The sequence below is a fragment of the Molossus molossus genome, unplaced genomic scaffold (genome assembly GCF_014108415.1).
Source record: "Molossus molossus isolate mMolMol1 unplaced genomic scaffold, mMolMol1.p scaffold_m16_p_1, whole genome shotgun sequence".
NCBI classification, from domain to species: Eukaryota; Metazoa; Chordata; class Mammalia; order Chiroptera; family Molossidae; genus Molossus; species Molossus molossus.
The window spans coordinates 224,861,888-224,889,704 of NW_023425344.1; the positions used below are offsets into that span (position 1 = coordinate 224,861,888).

General features: G+C 46.5%; 1 protein-coding gene across 3 annotated transcripts in view; it reads left to right on the top strand.

The window, feature by feature from the left end:
• The window catches only part of SIPA1L1 (signal induced proliferation associated 1 like 1), a 355,546-nt gene that overhangs the window by 276,430 nt on the left and 51,299 nt on the right, over positions 1 to 27,817 (top strand). For all 3 annotated transcript variants that reach the window (XM_036252572.1, XM_036252592.1, XM_036252581.1), the window contains 3 exons: positions 24 to 298; positions 8,189 to 8,458; positions 25,449 to 25,598. In XM_036252572.1, the coding sequence (XP_036108465.1) occupies positions 24 to 298; positions 8,189 to 8,458; positions 25,449 to 25,598 (695 nt within the window). The remainder of the gene's footprint in view (positions 1 to 23; positions 299 to 8,188; positions 8,459 to 25,448; positions 25,599 to 27,817) is intronic.

Here is a 27,817-nt window from a genome sequence, read left to right on the forward strand (position 1 = left end):
TGCTCTTTTGTTTCCGTGTCTAGTTTGTGTCAAAAGGTTGTGAATCGGTAGAGATGACTCTGCGAAGGAATGGGCTGGGACAGCTTGGCTTCCACGTCAACTACGAGGGCATCGTGGCGGATGTGGAGCCCTACGGCTATGCCTGGCAGGCGGGGCTGAGGCAGGGCAGCCGGCTGGTGGAGATCTGTAAGGTGGCAGTGGCCACTCTGAGCCACGAGCAGATGATCGATCTCCTGAGGACGTCCGTCACGGTGAAGGTTGTCATTATCCCCCCTCATGATGACTGCACCCCACGGAGGTAGGTCTGAGCCGGAGCTGTGAGCCTGAGAGTCTGGGGCTGGGACTGTGTGCCATGTGGAAAGTCGCCTGCCGCCTCGGGGAGTAGGGTGCTGTGGAGACCACCGGATCACATGCGGTGCTGGAAGGTCTGCCCGTGGAAAGTCTGATGCAGGACGCAGCTCGCTTTCGGCATATGGCAACAGCAGCTGGAAAGAATGACTAACTTGGACCGTTCCCAGGATTTACATCTCTCAATTTATAAAGTTACTGTTCCCGATAGAAAAGTCTAGTAATAGCCATCTTAAACATCTTGCACCAGTAGCTGAGAATCAGTGCACACTTAACATGAGAGGACACGCAGCATCACACACTGTCAGACTTATTTCTTTTATCTTCCGGGACACTCATTCTTCTGACTCTCCCATTTGGACCCAGTTGCTGTCCACAACTCAAAGTGCTGTTTGACCGTGGCTATCTCAGCCCGGGGGGCTGAACGTGACTGACCAAGATTTTTCTTAACTGCATCCGTGTGTCGGGAATTGGCTTCAGATGCGCTGATCCTGCCGCTGTTCTTTGGCAGTTGGTTCCAGCCCTTCCCCAGAGGGACACCAGGAGCTCCCTTCCCCTCCCAGCCGCTGCCAAGCCAGCAGTGAGGTTGAAAATTCAATTTCTTTGTCTCTGGGGAGGTTTCTTGATGGAACAAATTTAATCAACTGTTACGTTTCTCCTTTGGGCACACACATGCTATTTTTGCTAGGTTGTGCATTCTTTTAATCTCTTAATTTGTTTTGAACCCATTATTTTCTAAGAGTTTTTCTTAATATTTGTCAGTTAATTCCTAGTCTTCTAAAGCCAAGATAATACTCTTTATCCTATTTCCCCCCCAAACATGACCAGTTTGCACCTGAGCTCTCAGACTCATGAACACCAGATGGTAGAATGTATGAACCGTTATAATGAGTCATTCATGTCCTTTAAAAGGTAGGCAGCAATGACAATTTAAATGTACTTCAGGTCTTCAAACCAAACATTACAGACCAGGCTGTGATAGTGTTTCTTAATACTGCTCAGCTCCTAGATGGCCCAGAGACTGTGTGCCTCTGTGAGAATACAGCGAAATCCCTTTGTCTAAGGCAGTGGTTCTCAACCTTCCTAGTGCCACGACCCTTTGATACACTTCCTCATATTGTGTGTGGGTGTATCTGCACGTGGGCGGACCCGCCCGGAGGACAGAGGAGCGGTGTCTTGGTTCCTAAGACCACTGGAAATATGTGTTTTCTGATGGTCTTAGGTGACCCCTGTGAAAGGGTCGTTCGACCCCCAGAGGGGATCGCAACCCGGAGGTTGAGAACCACTGGTCCAATGGCTTTAAGACATGCTTCATTTGGGATGATTGGATTTCTCGGAACCAAAATATATATCCAGAAGTTTTCATTTCAGCTATTTTTGGGGGTGGGGGGAATATTCTGAAATTGCCTCACACACACCCTGCCTGTGAACCAGGTCTCTCCTGGTTTCTTCAAGCACCTCTGCATCGAGGGTCAGCATTCTGAACTGGGGATCAGGCGGCTCTCGGGGTGCCTCAGAGGCAGTTAGGGTCCTGCAGACACTCTACTGCTCTGTGCTTCCCCTCTTGTCTGTCTTCTGTCCCTAATCTCCCCTCAGATTGCCTACTTGACTGCTCCTAGACAGGCAGCTCTGGGCTGAAGATAACCAAGCTTGGTAACTTGTCGACCTTAATTACGCACAGTGCCGATTCAGCTGCTAGTCCCAGGACCCGCCGACTCAGAATGGAGCCTCCGATCTCCAGGCGCCACCTGTTTGAGAGCAGGGGAAACCAGCTCTTCCCCCTGGTTTCTAGTCCTCACTTTGTGTTGGGGGAGGGGTGGGGGTGTGAGTATGTGTGAGGAAGCAGGATGGAGCGGGCACTGGATACATGTGCCCATGATAGAGGTGGTTTATGACTGAGATACTAGACTAAGTTTGTCTTCTGTGGTGTGTTGGTAAAAACAACATACATTTGTTGAGTATTTAATGTGCGAGGTCCTGGAAAAGCACTTTTATATGGATTAGTTTATTTAGTTCTTATGACAACCCTATGAAGTAATAGTGTTAATATTTTTTCTATTTAAAGGAAACCAAGACTCAGAAAGGTTAGTAACTTTCTAAGGTCTAACTTGAGAATCCAAGTACAAATCCTTTCTTCATATTCCAGCATTAGCAGGGGCTTGGTGTGGCTTCCTGTGGGGAAGAGAACCTTGACGGGGAACGTTTGCGGATCCCTGTGGTCTAAGCACTCCTACTGCAGTCAGTTTCAAGCTACCAGCTGGGCACCATGGAACACAGAGTTGGGATACAGGCTCACCGTTCGCCCGTGTAGACCAGGACAGGCGGCTCCCACCTGCGCCTGAATGGATGAGCCCTGAGCCATAGTTGTCTTCTCCCAAACCGCTTTCAAGTCACCGGCTGCCATCCTCTCCTCGCCTGTGGAGCTGGTCGTGACGTGACTGAGAGTGTGAAGATGCGGGTGGGAGGCTGGGATGAAGGACCAGTGTGCTGCACAGCCAGGGCCTCAGAGACGCCCCCGCTCCCTGTGCTGCCGTTTCCATCACAAGTGCCCCTGTTGGACCTTCTGAGCAGGTGCCACCTGGTGCCATCGGTGCCTCTGGAGGACTGCAAGTCCTGCTCTCCCCATCCCTCCTTTAGACTGACTGCAAAGGAAAACAGTTGAAGCATTAACACCTTGCTACAATTTTCAGCAAAATAAGATAATTCTCGTCTGTCATTTTTTCCTTCTCCTCCACACTTCACACTCCCACCGCTGTTTTCCGAGCAACTAATTACTCTCTTCTTCTTTGTCAGTTGTTACTGCAGCTCCAGCATGAGGCAGAACAAGCAGCCTTCCACCACCACCGCCCCCCGCTCCCCACCCCCTCTCAGGTCACCAGGTACCCGGAGTGGTGATTGTACTAATTATAAACATCTATGTATGTTCACACAGGAGAGTCATTATTTCAAGAGAATAGGGACAGGGAAAGGAAAGCAAAATGTCTGAACCCCTCCTGTGTACCAGGCTCTTTAATGAAATCTTCATGGCCACCTATTTCCAGCAACACATTGAGGAGGAGGTTTGGAAAGGTTCAGTAGTAGGTGCCCAAAGAGCCAGCCCACCAGCTGCTGCAGAAAGGGGTTTGGCACTCACCTATGGCTCCACTGGAAGACCTGCCTCTGGAGTGAGGCGTCAGACTGCAGGAGGGGCCCACCCTGCCGTCAGACTCGAGTTCATGACCAGCACTAATCTCTCGGTGTCTGTCACCTTTGACTCCGCAACAGCCATTCTGCTGGCAAGAAGAAAAATACCCCGGTAACAGACTGAATTGTGATGTTCTGATGGCCTGCAGTGGTGAACCTTCATGCTGTGAGGAGCCAGTAGTCCAGAGTTTTTAAAGACAGCAATCAGCGTCCATTCAGAGAAAGAGAGAAAAACAAGTTACACAAACAGACCAAATGACCTTGTAAATGAAAATGGGTCACAAAGTTTTTTTTCTTCATTTTAAAAGAACAAGTTTTCAAAATTCAAGAGCTAGAAGGGCAGCCATTAGAGATCATCTGGTTCAAAGGAGGATGTTTTTCCTAAGCCAAAGTCACATGGCTTATCAGGGACCTAGCTGTCCTCAAATACCTAATTTTTCTGAGTCAAGAGTCCAGTGTCATGATGATGTTTGATAAACTGTTCAACTGTTTTTCTTTCTGTGTTTCTTAGTATCTTAAGGAAAAAGAGTTATGGGTAAATAGAAATTAAAGGAAACAAATTTTTAAACTGAAAAGAGAGAGTAAGGAGATAGAGTGATTTTTCAGGTTACAGGGTTTCAGCATGTCACCATGTGTCACTTTTAGCACTGAATTTGTCATTTCTGTTGACCATATAGCTTTTTTTTTTAATTTTGTTTTTTATTATTTTTTTTTAGAGAGAGAGAGAAACATTGATGTGAGAAAGTTCAATTGGCTGCCTCTTGCATGCCCCCTACTGGGGCCCGAGCCCACAACCTGGGCATGTGCCCTGACCAGGAATCAAACCCAGACTTCTCAGTCCATGAGACGATGCTCAGGGTCCACTGAGCCACACCGACCGGACCATACAACTCTTTAAAAATTGCTAAGTGTTCCATTTTGTCATAGGCTCTGCCCTGAGTGAGATGCTTATAGACACTATAAGGTGAAGACATTTGGGGGCTTGGAGTAGAAGTATACTTTAATTAGTGACTGAACTAAGACTAATCAAAAGTAGATTAATTCTGTGAGTTCATATCCTGGCTTTGCCCCTTTCTGACTTTGTGGTTGTGGGCAAATGAATCTCTCTAGGCTTCCTTGTTCTCATCTGACAAATGGGGGTCATGGTATCCACACTTCAGAGAGTTGTAGTGGGGTTTTATTGTGCTTGACCCACTGTGCGCTCCGAGTATTAGAGTAGTTCCACACCAGACTTCACCTGGGGTGATACAGTAAACGTCCTTTAGGAACTTTCCTGCATGTCGTTAAAAAGCCAGTTTTTATCTTTGTTCTTCAAGGTACTCTCCCTTCTAGACTCCATGTGTCATTCTCTGTTAGAGGTCAGTCAGCGAGCAGAGGTGACATAGAAATGCGGGTGGCTGAGGTGTAGCTCGGGAAGCTTTGCCTCCGTTCTCTGTGAGTGGATCCTCGCCCCTGCCTGGGCTTTATCCGACTGCACTCGTAATCGCGGGATATGCACGGCGTTCCTCGTTGTCTAGTAAGAGCGATGGAAATGAAGTGTACTGTAGAGAAGACAAAATCTTTGGCTAATGACTTCTTTTAACCAGGTTTAGTTTTAAAAGTTTTGCAGCTTAAAAGACTCTTTAAACGAGGGTTTGAACTATAAGAAATTTAGTGACTGTCAATCCCCAAACCTTCATTTTACAAAGAAACTAAGGCCCAGAAGATGAGAGTAACTTGTCTATTTTCTATCACATCATTATTGTTTCTGTTATCATTATTTACTATCCTCTACCCTAATGCAGTATGGACTTGAAGCAGCCAATGAAGATACAAGTAGAATGTAGTATCATAAAATTAAAACTCAATGAAGACATCTCTGTGTGTGGAAGGGGTGGTGGAGGGGGGATGATGGGAAGCGTGACCTAGGGGAAATTTTTAAAAATTAGTGTCCATAGTTACCCCCAACCTCTCTATCTCTATGAAACCATTAATCTACTGTCTGTGTCTATCTGTGTATTATGGACATTTCATTGAAATCAAATAATAAAATATGGTCTTTAGTGGGAAAAAAAAAATTTGTGTCCCAATTACATATGATAAAGTTCTGTACGTGTGGTGGTTCCGAGCAGCCAATAGAAAAGATCAGAGGTGATATGATCCATGGAGTTTACAAGCTGAAGCAGACCATTGTGCTCTGGCCAGTTTGGCTCAGCAGTTAGAGCGTCAGCCAGTGCACCAAAGGGTCTTGGGTTCGACTCCCAGTCAAGAGCACATACCTGGGTTTCAGGTTCGGTCCCCTGCCCTGGTTGGGGCACATATGAGAGGCAACCAATCAATCTCTCTCACATCAATGTTTCTCTCTCTCCCCTCCCCCTTTTCTCTCTCCCCCTTCCTCACTCCCTTCTACTCTTAAAAAAAAAAAAATCAATGGAAAAAATATCCTTGGGTGAGGATTAACAAAAAACAATCAAACTGAAAACAGACCATTGCTGAGGGGAAGCTAAGCTGGTCCTGGTTTTGAGGTGGAGACAAGTTTTCCCATGGGTTACTGTAAATTTTATTAAGATTCTTTTGAAAAACTACAGCATTCTTGCATTGTATTTACAGATCCACAGCACTAGATACCATATGAGGTGCAATAGTCAGTCAGCAATGGAAGATTTCAAACCATGCTACAGTAATACCTCTCTGAACAACCTGAAAAATGTTGCAATGGTATATTTGTGTCAGAAATCTCAGAATCAAAGCTGGGGTGTATGTCAAAGCCTAAGGTGATATTTCCTCATCAGAGAAAGGTGTTTATTGCATAAGTTATTAATTGCTAAAAGTAATGTCAGATGTTCTACAAAGCAGTGTTTTACACTGTCGATCATAAAATCAGTGCATTTTTAATGAACTGGAGTCGACTAGAGCAGAATGGAAGCTACAGGAGGAAGGGTGTGTATGTGTGTGTGGTTGTGCTATGTCACAGTGTAAAATGTATTTCTTACTAGGACTGTGGTCCAAAAGTTTGAAAGCCAGTGTTATTAAAGCATGAAAAGGGTGCAGTGAAGCCTTGGGCAGAGGGTCAGATAATGATTGGCCTAGGCTTTGGGGGAGTTGGCGGGAGTGGTAAGGAAACTCCAAGGAAAGGTGCCCATTGAAGACTTGAGCTAAGACTGAGGAGGGTAAGGACCCCCGCAAACGCACATGCTCCAAAAGCAAAAGCAGTACTTTCCGGAGCCATGGCTGTCATGAGATGGGAGGGGACACACTGGGGGCACATTTGAGATACATAGACAAGGTCATGAGAGGGCCACGCCTTCTGTTGTACTTATTCTTGCACCAACATGAGCCCCTTTCCTAGATCAAGGCCAGGCCTCCAGCTGGATGCCCTTTGGACCTGCTCAGTCCGGCACAGGAGCCACGAATCACCAGCTACAGGGCCCTTGTAATGTAGTTAGTCCCAGTGAGATGTGCTATGAGTGTGAAATACACCGCATTTGGAAGCATGGAAAATACCTTGTTAATAATTTATAATACGGGTTTATTGATTATAGGTTGAAATGACGGCATTTTGGATATATTGGGTTAAATTTAAAAATTAATTTTACCTGTGTTATTTTTTCTTTTTAATATGGTACTACACATTTTACAATTGTATACATGGCCCGTGGTCGTGGCCCATGTCTTATTTCCACAGGACAGTGTTGGTTTGGACTCTCCTCATGTTATCTCCAAAGTGCTTCTCCCGGGCTATTTCATGACCACCCCTAACCTTTCCCTCCCAGGTCTTCCTGCCTGCTTCTCAATCTTTGAAATTCCTTTAAGAAAGCAAGTAATTTTTTTTTACTTAATGTTGAAATTGAAATGTACAGTTTGAGTTAATGCTTTAGTGGGAATAGGTTTTTTTCCCCAGTAATTTGTCTCTCAGTCAGGTTAATGATTGATTGATCCGTCCTTGGTTGTTTGGAATAAAGGGAGTGAGAAGCCGTCTTCCACATTTCACAGGTTTGGGGCTGGCGCGGTGCCACAGAAGGGGCTACAGCAACAGAGACTTTTGTGCCTGGGGACAGCCCTGCTATGGGAGATTCCTAATGGGGGGGAGGCTGACTTCAAATTATGCTTTGTTCCCTCGTAATTTGAATAATTGCAGAATTTCTCTAATTGGCTTTTATTTTCTTTCTCCTCCTCAGCTAAATTCTGCTCTCAGTTTTAGATTTCAAGATTTCTCCCCACTTAATTTTTTGACTGTCAGTATCCCCACAAACTCAAAACTGCACACCCCTGTAGATCCGGGATCGTAGTATGCAGTGAAGGCTGTGAAGCTCACTGAGTGCTTCCCCTGAAGCCCGTCCTGGGGTCTGGTCCCCTGCCTGTCATGCCCTGGGGGCCTTCCTTCCTCAGGTCTGGTACTGACTCTGCCCCCACCCCCACCCCCACCCCACCCGGGTGACCTTGGGTCTCTGTTTTTCAAGGACTCCATATCTCAGACTAATAGTTGGGGTTGGGCAAAGGAAGTGTCCTGGGGTTCTGGTTTTTGAAGGGAAACTAATCATACAGCCCAGTGATTAAAGATGATTTGAAACAGAGGATGAAGTGTTTGATCCATTTTAACTGTTAATGAGAATCAGTGTGGTTGCACCAAGGAGGAAAAACAACATTAATTTTTCTTCCCTCTGTGTCCCCCCCACAGGAGTTGCTCTGAAACCTACCGCGTGCCTGTGATGGAGTACAAAATGAACGAAGGGGTTTCCTACGAGTTCAAGTTTCCCTTCCGGAATAATAACAAATGGCAGAGGAATGCCAGCAAGGGGCCCCACGCCTCTCAAGTCCCGGCCCAGGTGCCGAGCCCCATGACCTCGAGGCTGAATGCCGGGAAAGGGGATGGCAAGATGCCCCCTCCGGAGCGGGCCGCCAACATCCCCCGCAGCATCTCCAGTGACGGGCGCCCGCTGGAGCGGCGGTGAGTGTGCCTTCCGGCCTTGCTCTCAGGCTCTGCGCACTTTAAATGCTGCCACGCTCATAAGCACTAGCTTTTAGGTCTTCCCATGTCTTCCTAAAAGTCGAGTTGAAACTAGACGCGTGCACGAGCATGGTAGCGTTCTAAAGCCGTGGGCGCAAGGAGGCTCGGTTCCCGCGTGGCCCTCGGCTCCGCGGCCTGGTGTTTGTGCGCTGCTTTCCATTTCCGTGTGGGATCCACGGAAGGGAGTCTTGCACACTTAGCAGCCATATGGGTTGGAACTCAGCAGATGCTCTGAGGTGACATTGACCATATTATCATCTTGGACAGTCTTCATCCTTGGGGGATAAGTGATACAGTAGCACAGAGTGCAGGTTTTGGTTGAGTATCTGTCACCGCGCTAATACCTGTGAGAAACAAACAGCCAGGACAGCAAAACATATTTCCCACTGCTCTAAGAGTCGGGGAAAACAGTGATGTGTTACCTCAGTCCTGAGTAAAAGCAGCAAAAGAAGAGGGATTGAGGGGTCCCAGAAAGGGAGAAACCAGGGTTTGTTAATAAGTCCCTGGAGGTGCCCTCCCAAATGGTAATGGGCTGACTCTTTCTTAGCAAGGATACCCAGCTATGCACTGTACAGTGACGCACTCTGAAACAGAACCTCGACCAAAAATTAAACCGGATTAAGTACTTTTAAAATGTAAATAAAAATTGGCTATAAAGTTTTACATAGCACTGTAAATGTGTTACTCTTGCTTCCCTATGCTACCAAAAGGAGCAGTTTAATTCAGGAAGCAGCTAGTCCTCTTCCAGAAGAAGTCAACTTCTTCCTGTCCACCCACTGTCCTTTCCCCATCACTTCTGTTTGGATCTCATCTCAGAACATGTTTGTGGCTCCTGTGCGGGAGGGATCAGAAACCCTCAGCTGGGAGACATCTGTTCCGGGAGCTGTGTCAGGTAGAAGGACAGTCCCTGTCGGAGACAGACACGTGACCCTGGCTCCTCTGAGCATCAGGAACCTGGTCCTGCAAGAACAGGGTGGCCAGGAGGATGGGGCCCAGCGATGCTTAAGTTGTCATTGGTTCAAATTGGAAGCAGAAAGCTGGAGGTTTCAAAAATCATAATGATGTCTTTTATCTTAGTCTAACTTTTGAACTTTTGCACAAAACACTGTGCCTTAGCTAGTTCAGAAAATACTAGAATACCATGTATAAATGATTCAGTAAAAAACAGACAAACCAAAAAAATGAGTTTTCTTTCCAAAATTGCTCATTTAATCGTGGAGATTTATTTACAGAACCTTGCTATTTATCTCAAAAGATTCCTCTCCTAGAGTGGCTACATTTTCTTCTGGACTCCTCACTTTCATTATTTTTGAGGAGGAAAAACATCCAAGAGATCTCTGAATGAATTCTCTGTTCTACACATTCAGAAGCTGGCTCTCTGAGGTGTGTGCTAACCATGATGTGGCCCGAATTCTGAAAGATGAACCTAGGAAACTTGTTTAGAGAGGATGCTGTTTTCTTCCTCTCCAAAACAATCATCGGGCTTTTACAAGTGAAATGGTTTTTGTGTGATTTTCTTTATACAATGTTCCAGATAATACAATAGCAGAATCTATTTCAGGTCCACATTGACTTTAATATCTGCAACAGAAGCTAAAGATTGTTGCTGAACATACTGACCTCCAAAAGTGAAAGTCTTGTTTTGTAGCTAATGATCATCCTATGATACAGCAGCTTTTAATTCTAAACGGTGCATCACTTCCCTTGTTTCCAGATGGTGTTCTTGAGTTCTAGAGGTTATTTCTTTGTGTACCAGTGCTCACCATGAAAGACCGTGCCTCTCTAAGCTGTGCAGGTGAGCGGCAGAAGTGAGGCTGCCGGTGGTTTTCGGGGAAATCTGACCTCTTCTCGGTTCCTCTCAGGCTTCTTAGTTTCAGGTATTCTTTAGGACACTGGACTTAGATTGCAGATCTTATGATGGATGATGTGGGTGACTTGGAAAATCCTAGCCCTACGTTTTCAGGATATTCAGGTTACTTGGCTCGTCTTCATTTTGAAGTATGTGATCATTTAGATGGATAATCTTTCTTTGTGAAAATGTAAGAGTTTGATTTCCTATTCCATCATTCCTAATTTTTAGTAATACAATATTTATTTTTGAAAGTTTAACTTCAAGTCATAAATACACGGTAATAGCTGAGAAACTCTTTTGCTACTATTTCAGGAATATTCAGGTATAGAGTAGACTCATGACATTCATCAGGAACTTTTAAGCATTTATTTCATAGGCTTCCTGAGAACAAAACACCTTGCTAAGAAATGGATGTGAGAACCCTGGCTGAGTGCTCTTCCATTTGACCCTCCCCTTCATACCAGCCCTGCCCTGGGCGCCGTTTACATCTGTTCCTGGGCACTCCTGACGGATGAGGTGGACCTTCCAGGTGAATCACACAAAAAAACAAATGACAAGGTCTGCCATAAATTGGATCTTACCTTCCAATAACAGCACAAGCCTAATATTGGAACCAAAGTAGTGCCTGGACATTATTTCATCACTGCCTCCTCTCTCCCAGGCTCGGAGGGTGTGTCTGACTGTAGAGCGGCTGTGGGAGGGTAAGTCAGCAGCCGTGTCCAGCCTCCCTGCCCAAGCTACACGTACAGTCGGCCTGCTCTGGCATGGCTCCTTTTACACGAAAACCGCCATGTGCTGTATGTGGGACCATAGCTCTTGGATTGGGTGCAAATTCCTAGACTTACAGGTCATCAAGGATACTTTTTTAAAGCCGTATTTGTGGGACAGGTTATCCTTTTCCTTAAATACCAAGATCAGAATTTTTATGACATTCTAAAACATGTTGCCGTTTGGAGTTTCTAACAAGAATTATTTCTCTCCATTGTGTTCTCTATACATTAAGAGAAAGTGATGCAGTAAGAACAGAATACCCATTTACCATCTAAATAGAACAACATCTAATTCTCTTTGGTTTAAATATATGAGCTTTATGCTTTCCAGGTGGCCTTTTGAGTATGGAATTTTATAGTATTGGTGGGTCTAGTATTTATTAACAGAATTAATATTTGTTCAACAAAAGTAGGCACTATGATGCAGTCATTATTTTGGCCTCAGACGTGTCTGGCGTGTAAGGGTGGAGTGGAAGTAAAAATGGCTGGCTGCAGCGCACTGAACTGTGCTGGGTTTATACGTAATGCAGGGTCGGTTATAAAACCCTGATCTGTGTTAGTGTGCTCAGACAAGTTTAGCTATTAAGGGGCTTTGCATAAACAACAGGCATCTTAGCATATAAAAGAATATTTCTTTTTCTGTTCTCAGATTACCAGCCTTTATGAAACTATTTGGTGTTGGATCTTATTGCATTGACTTTTACCTGCATGCCTGACTGTGTTCCCCTTCCCCGCTGCATTCAGCTCTAGCAGCTGGGTGGAGAGTGCTGCTGCTTCATTTGCAGTGTGAATCTTAGTGGAGTGACGCGAAGCTGCACTGTGGTCCCAGCCCATGCCCCCCTGCAGACACTAGCAGCACACAGGATGGGTAGAGCGTGCCTGCTGAAGACCTGAAACAGACTTCAGTTCTCCTCTCAGAGAACACGTTAGTCATGGGCTCAGCCCATCTTATTTTTAAGACAACGTTCTGCACTCATTTTCCCTGTGTCCGTTTCTCCTTTGAGACAAAGCAGGCACCCATTTGATCCTTCCTCTTCCTTCATTTAGAATATTAGCTGTGTTTAGAAGTTTCAGGACTGGTACTTTCCAGTACCATCCAGCTGGGTCATAATTGTCTGACTCAACTGCAAGACCCTTAAATCATGGAACTTTGGGCTTCCTGGGGTTGCTCAGGCCCAGCCTGCCTTCTGGCATCCATGTTTACAAGGCTGAGGGACCCTCCTTCCGACTCCCGTTGCTTGTCTTCCAAAACTTTGCGCTTGCTCTCTCTTTTTTTTTTTTTTTTGGTCATTTCTTTAAACCTGTCTCATCACCATCCAAATTTTGTGTCATCTGATTTCTTTCTTAATTTTCTTTTAATCCCACACTATGTGACATCTTGAAGTAGTTTATTTCAGTAACCTCAGCCATCATCTGTAGGGGGGCAGTTCCTTAATAATATATATTTTGCCTTGATCTCTTTTTTACTTTCTATATCCATGTGCCTGACTACCTGACCCACCTGCGCTTGAGCATCACGTGTCTCCCAGCAGTCCACACTGACTGCAGTTTCTCTCGTGCCCCCGTCACCTCTTCATCCTCACGCTGTCACCTGATTAAGGACGTTGCCTGAGCATCCAGAGCCGGACTGGGATTCATAATCACCTTCCCCTCCACCCTCATCCCCGTCTCACCCCCCCATTTAGTTATCCAGTCATTAATATTTTTTTTTTTTAATTTTGTTGAGAGTATTACAGATGTCCTCCATTTTCTCCAGTTTGCCCCCCTCCACCCATGTCCCACCCCACCCCCGACCTTTACCTTTTGTCTGTGTTCATGGGCTATGCATATATGCATGTAAGTTCTCTGACTAATCTCTTTTCGCCCTCCTTCCCCCCTTCTCTCTGAGATCTGTCAGTCTGTTCCATGCTTCTGTGTCTGTCGGTTTCTTTTGTTGGTCAGTTTATTTTGTTAGATTCCATATATAAGTGATATGCGATAATTGTCTTTCTCTGACTAGCTTATTTTACTTAGCATAATGCTCTCCAGGTCCCTCCATGCTGTCTCAAAGAGTAAGAAAGCAATCTTTCTTTTTTACAGCTGCATAGTGTTTCATTATGTAAATGTACCACAGAGTTCCTCATTTTTAAGCCTCCTCCTTATCATTGCGTTAGGGGCTCTCATTTCACAGGGAGATTCTTCTGGCCAAAACAGCTCTCCATCCCTCCATGCTGCATATGCATTGGATGGTCTAATGAAGAGGGAACAACTCCCCGGGCCGTGCCTTTCACCACCATCTCCCTCTGCGACTCCCTGCCTGGCTCTAGCATGCCCTGACCCTGTTGCTGTGGCTTCTCTCTCCTTCGTCTTGACACCTGCTTCTCTGCCCTCCACTCCGCCTCGGTGGCGCCTCGTCGCCTCTCAGGAGGCTCCTTTAACTTCCCCAGAACACTCTCTCCCATCTCTACCTTAACTGCCCCTCCTGGGAATGTTGGGATCCCCAAAAGTCGTCTTCCTTCGCGGAATTTATTTCTCATTATCCTCTTTGTTCATGTTTCCAACTTCAGGCAGTCTGTCTTATTCATGGTTGTACCCCAAGAAAAACCACAGATCCTGGTGTTTAAACAGGCTCTCAATGAATTTTTTAAAAAACTTGATTTAGTAATTAAACCAGTATACAAAAGAACTGACTTAAGAAGTGGGAACAGAAGTAAATCAATTCAGGAGAAAATAAATGTGTGTGTTTTTTTTTCTATTGTAAAATACACACTACATAAAATTTACCCTTTTTACCTTTTTTAAATGTACAGTTCTGTGGTATACATCTGTTTACATTGTTGTACAAGCCTATTATTATCCATTTTCAGAACTTTTTCATCTTCCCTGACTGAAACTCTGTATCGATTAGCCCCTAACTCTAGGTACCTCATGTAGGTAGCATTGTATAATATTCATCCTTTTGTGACTGATTTGTTTCACCTTAGCATCATGTCTTTCAAGGTTCATTCCTGTTGTTGTGTGTGTCAGAATTTCCTTCCTGTCTTAGCTCAGGCTACTATAAAAAAATACCATAGCCGGCATGGGGATGCTTAAACAGTATTTATTTCTCACAGTTCTGGAGGCAGGAAGTCCAAGATCTGGGTGCGCAGCTGCAGTTCTTGAGGAGGACCCTCCGCCCGGTCGCAGGCCGCTGCCTCTTGCTGTGTCCTCACATGGCAGAGAGAGGAGACTGGTTTCTCCCTCTTCCTATAAGGGGACGGTTCCCTTCATGGAGGCTCCACCCGCAGGACCTCTTTTGAGCCTGATTACCTCCCAAAGGCCCCCACCTCCTAATGCCCTGTGGGGCTGCTGTGTGGGGCACACATCCAGTTCTTGACCTTCCCTTTTTTAAGGCTGAATACTATGATATTCCATTGTGTGTGTAGCACAGTTTTGTTATCCATGTATCTATCCATACATATGTGGGCGAATCTGTTTATTATAAAAATTAAATGATAGCCTGGCCGGTGTGGCTCAGTGGTTGAGCATCACCCATGCACCAAGAGGTCGCCAGTTCAATTCCCAATCAGGGCACATGCCCAGGTTGTGGTCCAGATCCCCAGTGGGGGACATGCAGGAGGCGGCCAATTGATCTCTCTCCCTCTCCCTTCCTCGCTCTAAAATCAATCAATAAAAAAAAAATTAAATGATAGGTAAAAGTAAGGCACTCTAGTCAGATAAAACTATAGAAATAACACTACATTAAAGTAGAATTCTTTCATTTTCTTGGCGAAGTTTACAGTTCTTCTATTTTAAAGGTATATTATGGGTCTAGATATGTTCAAAGTGAAATGTGAGTTGTTCTTGATTGAATTTCCTGTAAAAGATTTTAATTTTATTGAAATCGAATCATGGGATAGGGGTTGTCCACCAAGATCAGGGCCATACTTGACTTAAACTCACGGGGCTCTTCAGGCTCTGTTTTCCCCAACTCTTCAAAGGAAGTAGTTACTCTGGCATCCACATTGAATGAGAGTTCACATGATTTGCAAGTTCACATCATTAGAATCTGGTACCTTAAAGATGTTTCCTACTGAAGATTCAGGAGATGGGCACAGTGTCTCGAGCTTGGCACACCTCCCAGTTCCCTTCTTCAAGCTCCAGAGGGGGCCAGGGAGCGAGACAGTGTGCGGCAGTGTGGCCCGCTCAGGCGCTGGAATTGCTTATTGTTCCTCAGGCCTCAAAAGTAGCTGTGTGCGCTCAGCGTAGGGCCACATTCCCGCAGGGCTTCCTCCCTGCAGAGCCACCAGTGTGTCAAGCAATTCCGGTCCCACCCCTTGGGAGTGGTGTGACAGAAGGAAGTTCCTTATCACCTCTACACTTCAGTGTCCCCAAGAAACAAATGGGGCTGCAGCCCCACCTCTCAGAGTCTCTGTGAAGATTAAGGCAACATAGTTACTCTGTATCCCACCTGAGCTCCTTGCACAGTCCTGACAGGCAGTGAGGCTTGGAGAAGGGCGGTTGCTGTGTGTCACTGTTGTGTTTGTCGATGCCTTTGCAAACACAGCTCCATGGGAGTCGAGGAGAGCCGGCGGCCCCGGCTGCTGAGGCAGCCTTCTGCCAGTCTGGGCCGCAGGTGTGCTGGGTCAGGGTTTGCACAAGCAGGTGTGTTGTCTTCAGTGACAGTGCCGTGGTGAACTTTGGTGACACGGAGATGATGAATTCAGGAAGCCTGCTGCCTGAAAGAGCCATTGTGAACTGTGCAGATGCAGAAGTTGTGGGAGATACTGCACAGACCCTCCAGGAGAACGAGGTTGGGCCTGAGAAGTGATCTTGTACAATCAGCGGTACGTGTTCTGAGAAGAGCAGCGAGGTGGTGTGCGGTTATGCTTCTCCGCATGTCCGTAAGAAACTATGCTTCTGTGTGTGCCCAGCAGTGGGGGCTGCCCTCCTCCCAGCCCAAGGGAGTGCTCTGCCCTAGGGCCACCCGGGGAGGCCTGGCCTGGTCACATCTTATAGGAGGATCTGCAAAGGCCCACAGTGGCCCTGGGGCTTTCTCAAGCCCTTCTCTCCCCCAACGTGCACACGGAAGGCCTCCCCAGGAGCCAGACCCAGCACGTGCCCTGCTGCAACCCTGCTGCAGGTGGAGAAGGGTGGGGAGCATTGAGCCCCTCACCTGGTGAATGCATATCAGCCACACGGACACATCACTGGGAGTTTAAATTATTCTCCAGGGGAAAACACACATTCTGCTTTATATTTGAAACCACTGACATTGTTCTTTAAGATTTGTTGATTGCACAATATATTTTTAAACATGTAGAAATTAGTGGTAATGAAGACAAATTAGCTACCTAGACCCACCCCCTCAGCCATCAGTGTGACATTCTCTCAGAAGCTTCTTGTTCAGAGTCTCTGACGCGGACGGTCTGGCCCGAGCCTGCTTGTGCTGTGAAAACCCGCGGTGTGGCAGTGGCAGTTTGGGATCTGCCTGTCAGTGCTTGAGGGGAAGTGGTTTAATTTCCTCTTTCCCTGCAGGAGCACCTGCTGTGAAGGGATGAGCTGGGCAGAGTGTCCAGGGGCTGGTCAGCGGGGCCGAGTGTATGTTTGTGGCGCGGGCATGTTTGCGCTCTGACCTTGGGGCTCTGGGCTGGTGGGGCAGTCTTCCGCCTAGTCTAGGCTGCAGGTGCGTTGTCTTCAGTGACAGTGCCATGGTGAACTTTGGTGACACAGAGATGATGAATTCAGGGAGCCCGCTGCCTGAAAAGAGTCATGGTGAACTGTGCAGTTACAGAAGTTGCGGGAGATACTGCACAGACCCTCTGGGTGAATTAGGTTGGCTGTACCGCAAGAGGCCCAGATAGACACCGCTCGGGCCACATAAAGATGGCCCTGGACCTGCAGGCCCATTTTAAGGAACAAGCACCAGCACACAAGGCGAGATGGCAGAGGAGAGGTCAGCTCACATGCCGGTGGCCCTCATGGACTCCCGCCGGCCTCCACCCCCGGAGAGAATCAGAACCCAGCCTAACTACACAGCCTGCAGTCGCCTGATCTGTCACTTTGTGTTGACTTTCGGTTTCCCACTATATTTTTAAAACTGGTAAATGATTACGGCATCCTAAAATGGCACAAAATAAAAGCAGGCATGTAGAGATAAAGACAGCGCAGCCCTGAACGGTGGTCAGCACTGTGTGCTTGTCAAGTAATTGATGGGCTGGTTTGCAAATGGCACTTTATTGTAGAATCAATTTCTGAAAATCCAGAGCATCAGTACTGGTGGCGTGCTGTGGGAAAGTGTCCTGTGTGGTCTCTTCTCTCCTAGCTGGGGCAGGGAGGAGGGAGTGGGGTCTGGGGGTTGTGTGAGGGTGGTACATATGGGCAGGGAGGAGGGATGGGGTTCTGGGGGCCGCGTGAGGGGGGTGCGCGTGGGCAGTGGAGGGGGGCCTGGGGGCCGCGTGAGGGGGTGTGCGTGGGCAGTGGAGGAGGGAATGGGGGCCGCGTGAGGGGGTGTGCGTGGGCAGTGGAGGAGGGATGGGGAGTCTGGGGGCCGCGTGAGGGAGTGCGCGTGGGCAGTGGAGGAGGGAATGGGGGCCTGCGGGCCGCGTGAGGGGGGTGCACGTGGGCAGTGGAGGGGGGCCTGGGGGCCGCGTGAGGGGGTGTGCGTGGGCAGTGGAGGAGGGAATGGGGGCCGCGTGAGGGGGTGCGCGTGGGCAGTGGAGGAGGGATGGGGAGTCTGGGGGCCGCGTGAGGGGGGTGTGCGTGGGCAGTGGAGGAGGGATTGGGGTTCTGGGGGCCGCGTGAGGGGGGTGCGCGTGGGCAGTGGAGGAGGGATGGGGGGTCTGGGGGCCGCGTGAGGGGGGTGCGCGTGGGCAGTGGAGGAGGGATGGGGGGTCTGGGGGCCGCGTGAGGGGGGTGCGCGTGGGCAGTGGAGGAGGGATGGGGGGTCTGGGGGCCGCGTGAGGGGGTGCGCGTGGGCAGTGGAGGAGGGATGGGGTTCTGGGGGCCGAGTGAGGGGGTGCGCGTGGGCAGTGGAGGAGGGATGGGGGATCTGGGGGCCGCGTGAGGGGGTGCGCATGGGCAGTGGAGGAGGGATGGGATTCTGGGGGCCGCGTGAGGGGGTGCGCGTGGGCAGTGGAGGAGGGATGGGGTTCTGGGGGCCGCGTGAGGGAGTGCGCGTGGGCAGCCTCTCCACGCTGAGACCAGCACGGTGCGGGATTCTCTTCTGCTCCCCTTGATTGTGTTTGTATGATGGGACAGGGAATGAATTTATTTTGTTTAGTTTTTTCAGTCTTTAAATCCTAGTATGCCAAAAAAGAAAATCCACTTAGCTTCTCACCAAAGGATTTGGTGGTTGACTTCTTTTTGTGAAATATTTGAGAGTGTTGGTGGAGGGTAGGACTAACCAAAGAGGTTAGTATTTGTGGTGGACTAATGATTTTTATCTATCTAGAGATCTCTCAAATTTTACACTTCATCAGTTTTCTTGTACTTACACACACACACCCCTAGGCATCATTTGGGCATTCCCTCTATGCCTGCTCACCCAGAGTCCAGGGTCAGCTATGACTGCACTGCTTTGATGCAGAACCTGCACTCCTGTCCTGCTGCTTCACACGAGAACTGTGTGCTCCCTCGACCTCACACGAGAACTGTGTGCTCCCTCGGCCTCGCACGAGAACTGTGTGCTCCCTCGACCTCACACGAGAACTGTTTGCTTCATTGGCTTACCATACAGGAGCTCACCCTGCAAGACCCACTTGTTTCTTGGGTCATGACCCCCACCATTCTCCTGTCCATGTCTAGTGCTGCAGCCTAAACCTCCTATATCCTAACTCCTGACTTGTGAAAATCCTTAGTTTCCTACGGGACCCATCCCAAGTGCATTTCTTTTTAAGGCTTTTCCCCTGGTTTTCCCATCAAGATCTGACTTCTAACCTGCCTCGCCCCTCGACCCTCTGTTTATAGTGCCCTCAGGACAGTCCCATTCTACTTATGTTTTTCTTGAAAACTGTAGATTGCTTTTGGGCTCATGCTCTGGGCCAGGCTCTGTTCACAGTTCTTTGCGCAAGTTTTCTCAGTTCATCCACCCAACAGCCCCATAAACTGGTTGCTGTTTACATCTCTTATAGATAGGAAGCCCAGGGACTGAGAGATGAAATAATCTGTGCAAATCATAGCTGCTTAGTGGTGGAGCTGAGAGTAGCATCAGGGCCTACGGCCTCTCGAGCCCCTGTCTTAGCCACCACGCTGCAGGAGCCAATCCTCCACCACCTTAGACAGCACTGCAGGACTGCTCACGGTGAACGTGTGTGGGCCGAGCAGCCAGTCGCTTGCTCTGTGGTCGGGCCTTGGTGGCACGGGTCCCGCGGTGAGAGGGTCCACGCGGGGCTTGGTGCTCTGCTGCCACGGCCATGAAACGTGCAGTAGTGTTTGAACAAGGGGACCCGCATTTCATCCTGCACCGAGCCCCACAAATTATGTAGCCGGTCCTGCCTGCAGTCTATTTTTACTTTCTGTCCTTTATAATCACCCTTAGATATCAAATTGATTGTTCTCAAGAGGTACCCATAACGTGTGCCAGGCTGTGAACTTCCAGCAGCTTGCCAACAGCTGTGCAGTGACGACCCATTTATCTCAGCGTGATGAATTGCCGCATTTTCCTAACCGTACAAGAGAGTTATTCCCTGTTGTAAATTGACCTTGTCATAGGAGGCTCATCAGAACAGGATTTCCATGAGTCAGTCTGAAGAGCTGCTATGAATCATGGTCAGCAAGCCAGGGGCAGCTCTGCTTTTCACAGTTCACAGTAAAACAGGGAAAAGACAGAGGGGTGAGTTCGAAGTTTAACACAGCTTCTTCAAATCTACTCTGATTATAGCACCCAATATATTACCTTGAATCATTTCAGATTTTTATTTTCTTTTTTACAAAATTCTAGAAGAATCCCTGGTTGATATGCATTGCTAAAGACAGACCTTAACTGGGTCCTGTTCCCTGGATGAATAGTGTTTTAATTGCTAAGTTGTGGTAAAAATGCTGTGCTTAATTATAGACTCTGGTATCTAATTTGTCTGTCATTGCTGCTATTTGACACCCCCTCCGTTGCTTTTACCAGCACCCACTGTTCGCATTGAATTGCAGAGGGTCTTTTCTCCTTGCATGTATCTAAGCTGTTCTGTCCCTTTGGAGTAAAAAGCAGGAAATAGAGGCATAATTAAACCTATACTACTTAACTACTCAGGGAAAAAATTACTATCAATTACACAGATACTGAGAATTCCTTATCCATAAATTGATAAATGATCATCACAATTTGAGATCAATTTAATAAGAGTCTGCTAATGTTAACACTGTATGTGTAGCCCTATGAATTGATCCATGAGAAGGGTATGCTGAGGGGCAGGGATTATTTATTAGAAATCTGATTTTTTTTTTTCCCAGTTCTCTTCTTTCCTTTATCCTGGTGTGAAAATGGGAACTGATAGTGATCTTGGGCCATCTCTTCTTAAATGTCCATCCCCTTCAATCCTTTGCTTTCATTGCAACAAAATGCCGTGTGTATCAGTGAAAAGCTGGTGTGTCCTGCAGACCACGGAGATTTTGTCTGTGGGGCGGATGAGTATGACCTTTTCAATCACTTTGTTCTTTGTACAATCGCAAAACCTTGGTATTTTAGCCCTGGCCAGTTTGGCTCAGCGGTTAGAGCGTCGGCCTGCGGTCCGGAGAGACCCGGGTTCGGTTCCCGCTAAGGGCACGTACTTTGGTTGCAGTTTGTCCCCGGCCCTGGTTGGTCGTGCGGGTGGCAGCCACTCGATGTGTCCCTTCACATCGATGTTTCTCTCTCTCTCCCTTCCTCTCTCCCCCTCCCACTCTATCTGTACAAAAAATGGAAAAATATCCTCAGGTGAGGATAAAAAAAATAAAAATAAAAAAAACCTTGGTATTTTATTTCTCCAGAGGGAATTAATAGAAAGCATTTAAGAGAATGTTTAACATCTGTTACTTTTAAAACATTTAGTTATTTCTTGGCTAAATTTAATAAAATGTAGGGAAGAAAATCTACTGAAATTAATACTAAATGATTTAGAAATTTCCTTCCTGACAGTGACCGGAGCGTTCTTTTAAAAGATTATTTCTTACATTCCACAGAAATAAAATCTCTCACAGCAACTGCAAGATGTATTAATCTTGGTCCTCTTGACCTGTTTGGGCACTAACATCTAGAATTTCCCAGGCTCGTTAAGACAGAGAAGACACAAAGATCTGGGTTTAGCTCAAAAGAGAAGGAAAGACTTGTGATCTCTGCTAACTCTTCATTGGCCTCAGCAACCCTTAAAATAGAGTGGGTGGGAAGACAGAGACCCAGGAGGTCAGCATGCTCCTCCCCTGGGAGCCAGTGTGGGGAAACTCGTTTTTGAAAGCGGCAAGACAGTGACCAGCCCCTCTCCCAGGGATGATCGGCTGCAGGCTGTCTCTGGTGGACGGGGACTGCCAGGGCGCAGGGCATCCCTTCTACCTGAACTGGGTCTGTCCTCAAGCAGTATTTGTGTGCTGGAATCACGTGCAGAGTATTTGGAAAGAATTGTAAGGCATCAGAATAAAGGATAATTGGGATTATTCCCCACCGTACATACATCCAGAGTCGTAAAAACTTTTGGGTGTCATTCCATCCATTGCTGTATGTGTGTGGACAGTCAGAAAACAAAGCCACTATTGAGTTATATAAATGCAAAAAAGGGATGGGAATGAATGCTGGACTTCTGGAAATGCTATTTTTTCACTTTGGGATAACTCCAGTAACCAAGTAGAATTTTCTGATACACTTGCCAAATAAAAGAGTTGAGGTTGAGAATGGGCATTCAGTATTTTAGTTTAATGTGCATTTTGGAGAGCAGAGTAAGAAAAGCAAGCCCTGAATACAAATAAGTTACTTCTTGACTTTCCCTATGAAATCATGCTGTCATTTCCGCATAGAAGCATAAACATTTTCACATTCGCCGTAGATGTAATTCCTCGGTATTACTTGTTTACCCTAAAGAGAGTTCAGTCGCCAGGCCCCGACCATGTTAGCATTCTGCTGCCATCTTCCTTCCCATTTTCTGTAACACCTCCCCCTCTTCGCAGCAAGAAACTCAAAGCAGCTGCAAAATGAAACTGTATTTGAAGTTTCTCTGTTTTAGGTGCATGTAAAGACCAAACCCGTGAGGCAGAAAGTGGTGTGGTTACATCTCTTGTTACATCTGGGTTTATGCTGTCCTTAATCCTTTCTTAGTGTTCTTTGTACTCCATCCTCCCATTCTTCCCCCTCGCCAGTCCCCTTCCACTTAATTCAGAATAAATAGTGAGATCTTGGGGATATAATCTTAATGGAAAAGAACAAAAAGGGACATCCATTTTATGGTGTCCAGATAAACGTATTGATCTTTATCAAAACATGTTACCCAGAGTAGGGATGAGCTGGTGTTCCAAGACCACACTGGCCTGTGACCCACCATTGCTGCCCATACACATCCCTGTCTTGACCCTGGTGTCCTAGTGAGGATGCCAGCCATGCAGTTAGCCCATATTTCTCTGAGTCTGGTGATGATAACAGGAGGACTTAGGAACTCTGCCTCGTTTCCTAGCTTCTCGTCACATTGCCCAAGGACCTAGCATCCCAGGTCTCTTTACTTGCCTGTTTCACACTATGTAGAGGAAGCATTGCCAGTAAGTTCTCTTGCCATTGTATGTCAGGTTGATGATATATGTACAGGGTGCATGACATACTTCCATCATCCCCTTTTCTCACATCTAAGAAAGCATATTAACCTTGAATGTGTTATTGTTTTTAGCACATTGTTCCCAAAATCTTGGCACTTGATTACTAGCAACCAACTGTTTTTCATGTGGTACATACTCGCCATGGTTGAGAACCCCTGGCTTATCCTGAACCACCTACAGTACTTCATTTCCTGCACTGTTGATGAGAATTCTTCAAACGTGTTCAGCATCAGAGATACAAAGATAAGTGAGGTTCAGTCCTGCCCTTTTAGGACAGAATCTAGTTGGGGAGATAGACACACAGAAAAGTAACCCTTCCATAGGGTGTGCTATAGCGGTGCAGAGAACAGGTTGTATAGGATTGAGGCTCTAATTCAGGGGCCATTTGGATGTTTATAACATCATTCACGGGCCTTACAAAATTATCAACTTAAAAATTAGCCTGCGATATATGGTCAGGCTCATTTGGTGAGGCTGTGATGTTAGCTGGTGTTGATTTCACGGGCCTTAGATGGCCCGCGGGCCAGACGTTCCCCACCCATGCCTGATCTAAGAACTCAGTATATGATGTTGGGATTAGGCCTTGGATAAAAAGGATCTGTGTGAGTGGAAAGGGGGAAGGTATTCCGAGCAGAGGGGACAAGCTGAGTAGAGGTATGAATTTGGTGGGTGAGTCTGGGAACTGGGGCACGCTGAATGCGACCAGAATGTAGGGGGCGAGGAGACAGGAAAGAGCGTGGAGATGAGGATGGGCTTGGGCGAGGTGGCCCAGGGCCTGGAAGAGGGTGCCAGGGATTTGGTGTTCTGTCCTGTAGGTGAAGGGAGCTGTGGAGAGGTGTTTGCAGTCAGATGCCTGGGGAAGGGAGAGGCACTGGAGGTGAGAGGTGGCAGACACGGAAGCCGGAAGACCAGTCAGAGCACTGTTACACTGGTCAGGATGGAGACGGGGCAGACGAGAACCAGCAGGTTGCAGACCAGTATCTTCTTTGTCTTTGTTTCCCAGATTAGCACCCAGGGTGACTGACCACACAGTTTGTGCCCAGTAAATAGTTGAGCTTAATTAGACCAACTGACCACTGAAGATGAGGAATGTGGAGGAGGGATGTCGAAATATTTAGCTTGGAATAACAAATTTAGGAGAGACAGATTTGGAGTATAAGGGGTAGGAAAATAGAGAAAAATCAGTTCGTTTTTAGGAGATTTGGTTGGAATTGCTGGTGAGGGTGTCCCATAGAGATGTGTGGGAGACAGCTGGAGAGACAGGTTTGTCACTGAGACATCTAGCTCTCAAGTCAGCTCTGCCCTTGGGGCCTGGAAGGATTTGGGAGTCATATTTTTTTTAGTATCTATCCTTATTCTTTTTCCATTAGAAAAGCTTCTCTGTGATTCTGTTATCCCTTCTGTCAGCTTTCTGTACCTGAAACCCCATCCTGCCCCGCTGTAGAAAGTGTCCAGGTTCACGGTAGGAACCTGCCGGTCTCAGTGAACCAGGTTCTGTCCTGAGGCTTCAGCACTTTGGTTTGAGTATAAGCTACCCTGACGTGTGCAAAACCATCCGACCGTGCAGACCAGTTGCAGACTGTCCTGTTACGCAGGGAAAGCGCAGCCTTCTCTAGGGGACAGCAGTGGCTCAGCACTCAGTGTGGTGGACTTAGGGTCAGAAGACCTGGCCTCCTGACTCAGTGACTTCGATTTCACTTCCTTAGTTGTAAATGGGAGATGACCTGTTCCGCTACAAGAGGCCAACCTTGTGTGCCAGCTTCCACTTCTGAAATAAAAGATCGTTGCTATTAAGGTTTAGTTCACACCTAATCACAGTTGTCAGCACCACGTTGATATTCCAGTGGCTACCTCTTTGCCCACTAGACCTACTAGAGTAGAGGCTCTAGAAGGAAAAACATCTGCCCTGAATGCAAAGCTCCAGCTTCTGTCTCGAGAGCCAGTCAGCAGGTGAAGGAGCCATAGCTTTAGAAGGAGATATATTAGGTGCTATGCGGCACACACCAGAATTCATTAATTCCACTAAAATTCAACAACTGTTCCAGGCATTTCTTTCATGGAGGTTTGTATATGGTGATGCTATTGTCAACCAAATTCATAAATACTAAAAAGCAAAATCTGCTTATTCACTCCAGACCCCGAGTAATGATTTAGGAAACAGAGAAGCATACAAAGAATGTGCCGGTCTCCCTGTGGTCCTGGACTCTGGGAGAACCAATGCAGAAGTGAATTAATTGCTGTGTTGGTGTCACTGGGGCTCAGTTACACCCTGCAGTGCTGTACTGGGAAATTGCATGTGCAGTCAGCCTATTGAATTCTGGCAGCTTTTGGAAACATACATGTCCCCCGCCCCTTTTTCTTTTTCTTTTACACCCCCCATCCCCGCCCCCTTCAAGGCAGTTTTCCAGCTGTCCCCTTAGGGAGTAGTTCCACGGGAAGTGTCTTTTGTAGGCGTCCTGCTGGCTTCACTTCCACCATCTCCATGAAGTCGCTGCCTTTGTCATGTTTATATGATATTACCTGTCATGCTTGCCTTGGACCTTTTCCCTTTGAATTGTGACTTCGTGTTTTTGGTTTGTACATACAGGCTGTCTCCTGGTTCGGACATCTACGTGACAGTCTCATCCATGGCTTTAGCGAGATCCCAGCAGTGTCGTAACTCCCCCAGCAGCCTGTCTTCATCCAGCGAGACTGGCTCTGGCGGGGGCACTTACAGGCAGAAATCCATGCCCGAAGGGTAGGTGTGCCGTTTGCCCCCCGTGCGTGGCCGCGGTTGACATCGCTGTCTTTCATCTGTACTTCAGATGTGTAAAATGACTTCCATTCAGCCAGCCTTGATCAATTTACAAAGAACAAAAGGAAAAATGTGGTTAATGTTTCAGATAGGAAAATGTTTTAATGGCTCTTTCAAACCACTTCTTAGTATGTATATTATCCTCAGGATTCAGTGGCAGAGAAATCAAATTACATCTTTTTCTCCATGATGAATATTGTCTATTTCCATAGTACAGATTCTGTCACTTCTTAATATTTTCTCCAAAGTGAACTCAGCAGTATACTGCTTGAACTGGTTGGAGTTTGTTTTGCTATTAGAGTAGGAGAAATGAGCATTATATCTGACAAGACTTGCAAAGTAACAAGCTAAATGCACATGATTTTAGAGACTACTAAAAAGGAAAAAAATAATTAGAATGCCTGAAGCTGGGAAGTAATTAGCAGTAAAACATTACGTGGCGCACATACGCTTTAGCCTTTGCCCAGAGGAACAGTAAAGGAACCATCAGTGACTTCCTGCTGCGGCACCTCTGGGGGAACTTGACAGAGAACTCGGAATCATTTGAAGATCAGATGTAAGGAGTTCATAAAAACTGATGTTTCTATTCTTAGTTTTCCCCAAATATGTATTTTAACAAACGCGCACATGATTTGTTTATTTTCTTGAGATTTTACCATGTTACAAAATAATCAGGCTTACTAAGAATGTCTTCATACTGGGTATTTTTATCCTATAGTGTTTTGTCAGTTCTTACAGCTATTAAGTTTGATTTCTTTGTCGCCAAATGTTTATGTTCGCCGAAAATAGGTAGTAAAACCACTATAAAATACCCTCTCTCCTCACTTGCGGTCCTCAGTATCTCCCCCTGGCTCCCCTTGGTAGCATATCTAAAATGCACATCTTACTCTAATTACTTCTGTGAAACTAGAAAAACTTAGCTTTTATTCATGAGTTTCTCAAAAGATTATACGAGTTAAGTAGTAGTATACCACACCACAAACCCAACTAATTCTTTCTTGTTTTAATCAGTAGATTTTAAGTGGCCCGGTTTGACTTCAAACATAAGAATTCAGTGCAACCTCAGTGTTGGTACAACAATAAAATATAAATGAGCAACAATAACAAAAACATTGTTTTCTTCTGAGTATGATACACTTTTAATGTATGCCACAAATGTAAATTGAAATGTTAACATTTTGGTGAATATTTATGTTATAAACTTGGTTCTAGTGCCCTATACTGCACTCTTTTTTTAAGGAGGTGGTGATTATTCAACTTGATGTTTAATACTAACCCTACTGTAAGTGGTATTGTTTGTGAGTTTACCCGATGACTATTTACCATACTGTGTAATGTCCTTTTTTAAAATATATATATATATTTTTTATATTTAAGAGGGGAAGGGGGAGAGAGAGAGAAACATCCATGTGAGAGAGATACATCGATCAGCTGCCTCCTGCATGACCCCTACTGGGGATTGAGCCTGAAACTTGGGCATGTGCCCTGACCAGGGATAGACCTGGGACCTCTCAGTCCATGGGACAATCCTCAATCCACTGAGCCACACCAGCCAGGCTATAACATCTTTTTTAAAAAATTGTTTTTTAATTCTCACCGAAGGATATTTTTTCATTTATCTCAGATAGGGTGGGAGGGAGGGAGGGAGGAAGAGAGACCAGGAGAGAGTGAGGGGGGGCGAGAGAGAAGGGGAGAAACATCAATATGAGAGAGACACATCGACTAGTCGCGTCCCGTATGACCTCAACCAGAGCCGGGGACAAACTGTAGCCAAGGTACGTGCCCTTGACCGGAATCGAACCTGAGACTCTTTGGTCCACTCGCCAATGCTCCAGTCACTGAGCCAAACTGGCCAGGGCCTATAACATCCTTTTTAATGTGGATGATGTTTTACAAGATGAAGATGATACTGGGGGGACATGCAGGGGAGAAACTTTCTTCTACCCTTCAAGGTTCTTTCGCTGGTTTAATAATTACATCTACATAAGGAAGATAGATTAACAAGAGAAAATGACCAAATTTAATTACATACATGCATATGGGAACCCCGAATACAGAGGTTCAGAGACAGAAAGGGAAAATGAGGTCTCTATGACATTCTGAGCTATGGGTTAGGTAAGGCACATGGGGCTTCAGAAGGAGGAAGGTCATTCACAGGACAG